Source organism: Rasamsonia emersonii (assembly GCF_000968595.1).
Source record: "Rasamsonia emersonii CBS 393.64 chromosome Unknown ctg1118621759992, whole genome shotgun sequence".
Classification (NCBI taxonomy): Eukaryota; Fungi; Ascomycota; class Eurotiomycetes; order Eurotiales; family Trichocomaceae; genus Rasamsonia; species Rasamsonia emersonii.
Genome location: NW_013563295.1, coordinates 50,578 through 60,081, shown reverse-complemented (window position 1 = coordinate 60,081; position 9,504 = coordinate 50,578). Strand labels below are relative to the sequence as shown.

At 54.8% G+C, this 9,504-nt stretch overlaps 2 protein-coding genes across 2 annotated transcripts; both read left to right on the top strand.

Moving 5' to 3' along the window:
• Positions 1 to 3,564: 3,564 nt before the first annotated feature.
• Positions 3,565 to 5,985, top strand: T310_1553 (Uncharacterized protein; the record flags this gene model as incomplete). The annotated part of the gene is made up of 8 exons (XM_013475590.1): positions 3,565 to 3,626; positions 3,695 to 3,763; positions 3,823 to 4,086; positions 4,145 to 4,261; positions 4,343 to 4,612; positions 4,681 to 5,414; positions 5,479 to 5,593; positions 5,709 to 5,985. The coding sequence occupies 8 exons, from the start codon at positions 3,565 to 3,567 to the stop codon at positions 5,983 to 5,985; spliced, it is 1,908 nt and encodes a 635-aa protein (XP_013331044.1).
• Positions 5,986 to 7,538: 1,553 nt separating this feature from the next.
• On the top strand, positions 7,539 to 9,483 carry T310_1552 (uncharacterized protein; the record flags this gene model as incomplete). Its single annotated transcript, XM_013475589.1, has 3 exons — positions 7,539 to 8,586; positions 8,652 to 8,977; positions 9,043 to 9,483. The coding sequence occupies 3 exons, from the start codon at positions 7,539 to 7,541 to the stop codon at positions 9,481 to 9,483; spliced, it is 1,815 nt and encodes a 604-aa protein (XP_013331043.1).
• Positions 9,484 to 9,504: the final 21 nt, after the last annotated feature.

The window sequence follows — 9,504 nt, the reverse complement described above, 5'->3', positions numbered from 1 at the left end:
TAGTAGTATTTTATTTTATTTTTTTTTCGTCTATCGTTAGTGCCAGCTGTGGGATCTAGTATTAAATATTACATAATGGATTCAATTTTTCTGTGAGCCTTTTCTTTTTCCTTTTCTTTTCTTTCCAAAAAAAAAAATCTTTGGATTGTTTGACTGCTTGTTTGTTGGCACGGGTAAGTGCAGTATGGCCTTTTTGCCTTTTCAGACTGACTGACTGACCCAGTCAGGCTGCAAACTCCCTACCTGCATACAGACGAGGTAGGTAGAGTAAATAGATGCTGACAAATTAAGATAGAGATTTTCAATGTTGTATGTCGAACGCACGTTTCAGCAGGATCAGATGATGTCCTCCTTAATAACCAACAAATCCTTCTGGAACAAGGCCAGACAATGATTAATCTCGCAACATTCTAGCTAGGTCTCTCCATTTTCCTTCCACTTTCGAAATAATACTATTAATGAAGGATGCATGAAGGATGCATGCACGGCCCCCTGGAAACTGATAATCCCGGAGTAACTATGCGTATGGATACGCCAGTAGCCTAGCCTAGTCGTAGTAACCCAGTAGCAGGGTCCTGACTCTAATGAGTACGTATGTAGGGTTCCAGGAATCCGGAAGGTCAAGCGAGTTTTTATTACTCCGCTTGGTAGGGAAAGGAATGGCTCATTCACCATCCCAGATTGAACATTTTGCTTTAGTGCCCGATCGCCATTTCTATGGTCGCCAGCCCGATCGCTCATCTTATGATGCTTGCAGGCTGCAGCTCTGGACCGTCGTGATATTCGGTACCGTATTTCCGCACCGCATAGTTATCCCGTATGGAGTATGGTGTCGAATTTTGTACAACGCCTCACCTGCGGGCTGGAAGGTGGCTGTTGTGAGAGTTTTTCTAGAAGCTAATCTGACGCGGCGCTAGAGGATTTTAATTCGAATATACTCTGTACACACGGCTGGTAAGAAGGTGGCTGTTCGAGAGTTTTTCTAGAAGCTCGTTTGACGCGGCGCTAGAGTTTTAACTCGTATGGTTCAGGTCATGCTTATGTGCTTGCGTGTTTCTGGAAACTAGCTCTGTACGGTATACCGGTGAACTCAGGCGGTTATCTTGTTTGCGAGGGTTTACTGATCACGACACCCTCCTATGGAGGGTTTGTTGCACAAGTCTGCGAGGAATGCGATGCAAGCCGTTTGAATTCTGTGTACAGTCGACTGTCTCACAAGGTCAGTACGATTCTTCCAGCTTGGCACTTACATATATATAAGCCTCGTAGGATTGTTGCTGGTTGCCTGGCCGTCTACCAACACATCGATTCCGCCCCAGCCTACCCGGATCCGAATCCTTGACACGCTCGGTCATTCCCCGGATTTCAAGCAAGCACGCCCCCATTTCCCCATTCAGAACCGGCAAAGACGAGCGCAATCGCGGAGGCTGGAACACAAAGAACAAGCGCTTTTCTTGGAACGCTATACGCTGGAAAAATTTAATCAATTCTCCGCCCCATTCTGATGCCTTCTGCTGCCGCTCGGTGCGGAGTCTGGCGACGGCGCGACCGTTCGGAATTGCCGCGTACCTTAGCATTTCGCCCAATGGCAAGCACGGGATGGAAAGAAAGAAAGAAAAAGAAAAAAAAATGTCGCAGCCAGCAGAGTTGAAAGAAAAAAAAATGATGTCATAGGAATTCGTTGCAGTGCAAATCGACTGTAGGTGGCTTGCCTGTCAATAATGATTGAAATGTCGCCATCCCAACGCGGATGGCCGAAGAGACGCCAACGACGCCCGCTCCACATGGCGCGAGGCCAGGCCTCCAGCCCCGGCTACTCCAGACCCCAGAGAATGCCAAGGTGGTTGCTCACGGCCCCTCGAGTGCGCTGCTAGAGCCTAGTCCGCCTAGTCTGGGCACGGCCAAGTCCGGAGAAGACCGTGGGCACCCTGAGCGCAGTATGGTTATCAGAGCCTATCTGTGGCGGGGCGCACAGAGTTTTCACACCCTGATCTTGCCGTTGAGAGGGCAGGATGGATTGAGCGGGCAATATTCTCGACCATCACGTGATGCGTTGCTTCCTTCCGTGACCCCGATTCCTTTTCATGCCTTGGTGTAGGTACTCCGTAAAGCTGCCATCCACGGATAAGGCCTTTTGCGGACGCATCTCCACACTTGCGCTGGTGAGCGTCGAGCCAACTCGAAAAGAGCGGAGGTGGAGATGCGCTAGGTGGGTGGCCTAACACCAAGAAAGAAGGTTGACATTGCTGTTGGTGTTGTCGCATCCGTCGTGGAGGAGAGGTAATCGAGGCTAAATCGGTATGCAGGTGACTTCGCTCAGGCGCCTTCGAGTGTTTTCTGGCGCCTTTCCTTTCCGGCGCAAGCGTTGGTTGGCCGCTTTGACGAAAGAGGCGGGGAGGGCGAAGATCCCATTCAGCCAAGAGACGCGCTGCAGCATGCTAAAACGCTCTTTGCAAGGCTAGCGCATTGTGGCGCGCAGCCACTGAAACGCCCGCGCCTGCGTTTTTGCTGCTGGCAGAAAAGCCTGAAGCTCGCAGGGCAGCCGAGGTCGTCGCCGGAAATGGCCTGTCCTGTGCTGTGCGGAGTGCGATGAAACATTCCACTTCACAGTCGTCCATCGCAGCGAGGCTGAGCGAGCATGTCATGCAGGAGAACCTCGACGCGCAAGGGCTCGTGAATGCCGATCGCCGCGTGGCCGATGGAAGGGACTCGCTCTTTCTCTTTCTCCTGCTGGGCCGGTGAGTGCGGTGGGCCTGTGCCGCACTTTCCTGATATGGCTGCTCTCGCGTTCCTTCCCTCTGTGTCTTGGCCCGATTGCACTTTCCCTTCCCACGCAATGTCGCTGCCCCACTGCCAGCCCGCGTGCACTCTCCAACTCCGCCTGTCTGGAGATGAGGAGAAGACGACCTAGGGACTCGTATCCCCGGACACTGACCCCCAGACCGGGGAACACTGCTCCTAGCCTGCCTGGGCCGCGTTCGACTTCCGTCCCGGCTCACGGCGGCCCAAAGGATCCCCCTCGAGCCCGACCGAGGCCTTGCAATCCCCACCCAACTGCGCAATGCCATTCGGGACCGTGGAAGCATCGAGTCTGAAGCTGGCCCTGAGTCGGCCTGCCTGGCAACCTCCCGTGCCCTCACGGGCCATTCCAGCCAGGCCGTCGCCCTGCTAGCCTGCTGTCCCCGTGGGCTTAGTCGCTCCCGAGCCCGAGTGAGGAGACGCCGAGCCGGGGTGTTTGACGACGTTTGCCCGCGAGCAGCAGCGTCTGCCCTGCGAACGGCCAATCATCCACCCATGCCGATCTGATCGAAGGAACACGCCGTCAGATTTGCCCCAGAGTGGGACCTTGACTGCAAAATGTTTGTTCTCGTGCGTCGGCCCCGGTGTGGCTCGTCGTCGTCGTCGAGCCTCCGGCATATAAGTCCTCGCAATTCTCCCTGGTCCCCTACCCCACAGTCATCGACTTCCTGGACGTGCAGTTTCTTTGCCTGGGACTGAAGTGCCTGCTCGTTCTCCTCTCTCCTTTCCTCGAGCACCTCTGTAGACCGTTGTCCTCAGTTCACCATGGCTGAGCCCGCCAAGGACGAGGTTGCTCCCGTCCAGCCAAATGAGAAGACGGTGTCCAGGTTGGTCTTGGGAAGACTGTCGACTTCTTTTCGCTCGAGCAGAAGCTGACGGCTTGTCTGATATCCAGTGGGGAGGCGTCCGACGCGGAACAGGGCCACATTGAGAGAATCAACTTGAACAACAATGTCTCCGCCAAGTACGTGATGGGCTGCGCTGGAAATCGGACGAAAGGTTCATGTCTGACTGGCACTCTAGGATCAAGAACCCTCTCGCCGACTTGACGCCCAACCAGGTGCTTCGGGATGTGGATCAGTTTGCGAACGAGCATCAGCTCACCGACATCCTCCCTCTTCTCCGGAAGGGTGCCCTCATTGCTCGGGATCCGGCCAATTTCCAGACGGTCGAGGGCCTGACCGAGGACGAGGCCGAGGCCATTCGCAATGAGGTCCTGCACCGGTGGCGCCAGCCTTGGGCCTTGTACTTCACCATCATTCTGTGCTCCATCGGCGCTGCCGTCCAGTACGTATCGACGTCGCAGACCCATGGATGATAAGATTCTGACCTGCGATTCTTCTAGGGGTTGGGACCAGACCGGTTCCAACGGTGCGAACCTGTCCTTCCCGGATGCGCTGGACATCCCCCAGAAGGGTCCGCACGCGGCCAGGAACGAGTGGCTGATCGGTGTTGTCAACGCGTAAGAACCACCCCCCCCCCCCCCCCCCCCCCCCACCAAGCGACCCGACTCCTTCTGCTCCAGGCGCTGACGGCAGCACAGGGCCCCGTACATTGCCAGTGCCGTTCTGGGCTGCTGGTGCTCCGATCCGCTCAACAACTATCTCGGCCGCCGCGGTGCCATTTTCATCGCGGCCATCTTCTGTACTCTTTCCCCAATTGGCAGTGCTGTGTCCCAGACCTGGCAACAGCTCTTCGTCACTCGCTTGCTCCTGGGCCTGGGCATGGGTATGAAAGCGTCGACCATCCCCATCTTCTGCGCTGAAAACACCCCCGCTTCCATTCGTGGCGGCCTGGTCATGTCTTGGCAAATGTACGCCGTCCTCCCCCTCCTTTCTGATCGGCGATGGGAAGCTGACCTGTCTCCCCTCCTATCTCCAGGTGGACTGCGTTTGGTATCTTCCTCGGTTTCTGCGCCAACCTGGCCGTGAAGGACACCGGAGCTCTCTCGTGGCGTCTGCAACTGGGTTCGGCCTTCATTCCGGCCGTCCCGCTGCTGCTTGGCGTGTACCTCTGTCCCGAGTCCCCTCGTTGGTATATCAAGAAGGGCAAAATCGCCAAGGCATACCAATCGCTCTGCCGTCTGCGCAACACGGAGCTCCAGGCGGCCCGGGATCTCTACTATATCTACGCGCAGGTCAAAATCGAGCAGGAGCTCGCCGGCGAGAGCAACTATCTCACCCGTTTCATTCAGCTGTTCACAATTCCTCGAGTCCGCCGCGCCACGTTGGCATCGTTCACCGTGATGATTGCCCAGCAGATGTGCGGCATCAACATCGTCGCCTTCTATTCCTCCACCGTCTTCGCCGACGCTGGCGCGAGCGTCACGGGCGCGCTTCTGGCTTCCTGGGGCTTCGGTCTGGTGAACTTCCTTTTTGCCTTCCCAGCCGTGTGGACGATCGACACCTACGGCCGTCGCGCGCTGCTTCTGTTCACCTTCCCGCAGATGGCGTGGACGCTGCTGGCAGCCGGCTTTTGCTTTTTCGTCAAGGGCGAAAAAGCTCAACTCGGCTCGGTGGCCTTCTTTGTTTTCCTGTTCGCCGCATTTTACTCCCCCGGTGAAGGCCCCGTCCCGTACACTTACTCGGCCGAGGTTTTCCCCCTGTCGCATCGTGGTATGTAGTCCCTCCCCTCCGAGAGTTGGTGGTTCTTCAGTAGCTGACCATGAATGAATTCCAGAGGTTGGAATGTCTTGGGCTGTGGCTACTTGCCTTGGCTGGGCGGCGGTGCTGTCGATTACCTTCCCTCGTATGCTCAGCGCCATGACCGCGACCGGTGCTTTCGGCTTCTATGCGTAAGTTCCCCTCCGCCCCTATATAGATTTCTCCATCGCCTGGCATTTGTGTAGCTGTTGTCAGGTCGGCTGCTCTTTTTGATCCTTCAGGTTGACTGACCCTTCCCGCTCACAGAGGTCTTAATGTGACTGCACTGCTCATGATCTTCTTCTGGGTCCCTGAAACCAAGCAGCGCACCTTGGAGGAGCTGGATTACATCTTTGCCGTGCCAACCCGGACGCACATGCGCTACCAGCTCACCAAGGCTCTTCCGTACTGGTTCAAGCGGTACGTTCTCCGTCAGAAGGTCACGTTGGAGCCTCTCTATCACTTCGACCACGTCGCCACGGATGAGACGTTTGGCAACGAGGTGCGCAAGCAGAGCGTGGTCTCTGCCACGGTGAAGAACTAGATCCCCGCCCATTCCACCAATGATACCCCGGAAGTCGCGCTCATTGGTCTGCTGTTCCTATTTTTTCTGCAATTTGATTTCCCTGTTCCCCTGGAGGGCTTGAGATATATTATTTCAAGGCGAGACTCCGGCATTCTCCAGGTGACCTTGATCGTTTTTCCTTTTGTCCGTTCATACCGCTGTATATTCTCTGGAAGAAGACGATGTTTCGATTAGATAGCCATGAGTCGTCGAGTTTCTCTCCTGTAAGGCTCTGTACCTTTTTTTTTTGGGGGAAGGGATTTGGGACCTTGCGGCGGAGGCAGTTTGGGATAATTTGAATGATCATAGATGAATGGATAGATGGAATGACGCATGTCAAAGAGCAGCATCCTGTGTTTCTCGTAGTTCTATTAGATATCAGGGTGATTCTTTGATCTTCTGTCTCCCACCATTTGGGAGCGTGTGGTTGAGACATTGGACAGGAAGCCGGATAATGATCTTTAGCTGGCTGTTTCGTAAAAGGGACATGTATGAGACTAACGATCAAAGGGTGTCATTAAGTAACTGGAGTGATGTAGCTTTCCTCTATTGGTTTATCTTATTCTATCCCTTTTTGTCACACAGTCTCTTTATTTCCTCTTTTTCTACCGCTAATTAATTCCTGAATGTGGTACTTTGTATTGTATTGTTCATCTGTAATTAGCTTGATCACATGGCGAGGTAGAGATGAAACCAAAATAAAAACAGGTGCCTCAGCCACTGGTGCGCAGGAAAGGCAAAGAGCAAGCTGGGTGGTCTGTGACGACGCCAGGCGCTGACAATGAGAATGACAATGAGAGCTATTGATATAAATAGAATAAAGAGAACGTGCTGGCGAGAGAAGCGAAGCGAGGGGTGAAGGCCAGCATGAATATTAAGGTGCATCACGTGGCCCAGGCGTCGGAGGTAACTGCCTGACCGCCTTCTGGGAGCATCATCCACATCCACAACCCGGGGAAACAACGCCTGGTAGCTCCTGACCACTATTTCCGCTTCACCAGCCCCTTCTGTTGGACTCTGAGTCTCTCGGCGATACGAGTGTGTCGTTCTCCTTTCCTGCTGTTGCTTGCCTCTGCTCATCAGTTTCTGTAGCAGCCAGCTTGTCTGCCGTTGGCTCTCCAGCCACCCCACCCGATGGATGCATGACTCGGGCCTCTGACTTTGCAGTGTGTGCGTGGTATGTCTGTCTCTCCCTCTTGTGTGTGCCTCTGAGTCCTCTTCCCAAGATCACAAGCATCGCTTCCCGCACTGGGTTGGATCCAAAGCTGGCTTCTTCTGACCATCTCATAGATGAAGCTTGCCTGCGAACTCCTCGTTGTGTTTATTTGATCATTGCCCCTTCTCCACCTTCCCCGAGCAGTGCTCCATATCATACCCTCAGCAAACTAGATCTCTCCTCATTCTCATCCTCCATCGTCCGACGCCGGCCGCATCCCGATCTTCGAACTATAAACACCTACAGCGTGGTTAAACGAAGCTGGTTGATTGGGTCAAATTGGCTCTAACGTTCTTCACTACGCCGGGACACCGTCATGCCTTGCTTCAAGGGATTGGCGGTTAGCATACACACTCCTGACGGTCCCCTTCCCGAGTACTCGGTCCAACGTCAATCCCGAGCGTCTCGTATCGCGTGCTATATCCCCGTCCCTCCGCCGAAGATCTCCGAGACCACTGGCAAGCCGGAACAATCGACCTTTGCCATTTCAATTACTCTCCTCAATCCCGGGCAGAGCGTCCCATACTCGACCCCGAAACCAACGCCGGAGAATCCCAACCCGAAGCCTAAGATTGTCGGTGGACTTCCCGGCCAGAGTGGCGAACGGGGCAAATACACCAATGTCGTTAGCCCGTACCAACCATTGACAAACTCGCCGAACGAAACCGTTGCAGCCTACATCTACTTTGACGGGCGACAGAAAGAGGAGGTGGCCACCCTGCTACGGCGAGGCGAGGAGACATGGGTGAATTCTCGATGGGTCAGTGTGCCGGAATCCGAAGGCGGCGGCCTGGCGGAACGAGAGTTCTTATTCCGAGAAGTCGGCCTGGAGAGATGGCTGAACGGGCTGGACCTCGACGGAAAGGACGCCGCGGCTAAGATTGAGCGGAGAAGGCAGAAGATGGAGAAACGGCGGCGAAAGAAGCAATCTCAAGACAAAGACACGGGGGCGATGGACATGGATTCCGCAGCACCATCAAAAGGCGGAAAGGGGGTCATGCGGTACGGGAACGACGAGAAGTCACCGCTGGAGAATGTGTCAGATGATGAGCTGTCGTCCCTGTCGGATTCGGATGATGACCCGATCCCGGAGTCGGCGGGTCAGATCAAAGTCGCCTTGTTTCGAGTACTGGCGTCCGGGGAGATCAAGCGGGGAGAATACTCGCCGCAGTTTGACGCGCATGACGATGATGATGAGTCCTCGAGCGGACAGGTCGGCAATGGGGACGCCGATGTCGATCATACCACCAGCTTCGCAAAGCCCAAGACTCTAGATCCGAAGACCATCAGCACGCAAACGGTGACTGGGATTGATCCTACGGATAAGCCGTACGCGATTTTCACGTTCATGTACCGGGGGGAACGTAAGTGCTTCTCCGTTCTGCTTGCCTAAGTTTTTTTATTTTTTCCCGCTGACAATGACTTTTAGGACAATTGCAGAAGATGGGGATCTTGAAACCCAAATCGGAAAAAGATGGCTCCAAGCGCAAGTCACTGCAACCAGACTTCTCCAATCTGGCCCCTCTTAAGCCCGGGGGTGCAGTGGGTTTCTTGAACTTCCGCGAAGGGGATAGCAACAAGTCTGGGAAGAAGTCCAAAAAGGGGAACGAGAGTGATATGGACAGCGATGACGATGAGGACGACCCGGTTGTCAACAAGGCGGAAGAGGACGAGACCAAAGAAGGGCAAACCAATCTGACGGCTGACGACATCCGGCGTCAGGGCGAGTTGGCGGAGGGGGTGCGGAAGATCAAGGTACGCCTGAAATGCGTGAGAGGAGCATTCTTCATGGCACTCGCTAACGGGCGATATCTACGTAGCTTAAACGTCAACACTCTACAGATGCGATAGGGGATCCTGCCACCAATTCCAACACCCCGGCGTCAGGATCTACGCCTCCCGCATCCACCAGTCTCTCAACAACGCCGCCTTATATATCTACTTCGGGACCTGCAGACCCCTCGAGCCATGTGCCAGACTTGATGACCGGTGAATATGTCGGAAGTCCGCTGAAGAAGCCCCGATCGAGCGTCTCCGGTGGCGATGAAAATGACCTGCGGAGACGGCTGGGATCGGGAGTCGCGTCGGCCACTACTGGAGAAGGTGTTGGATCATCTACCAGCTCGGGCAGCACGGGAAATCCGGCTGCCAATACGGCGTCTGTCGGCGGAACCACAGGCAGTCATTTTGGGAGCAGCGTGAATAAAATGGACACTGCTCCAACTTCTGCACCGCAGCCACAGGAGGAGGAGGAGTTATGATTGGAGACCGCGTACCGGACT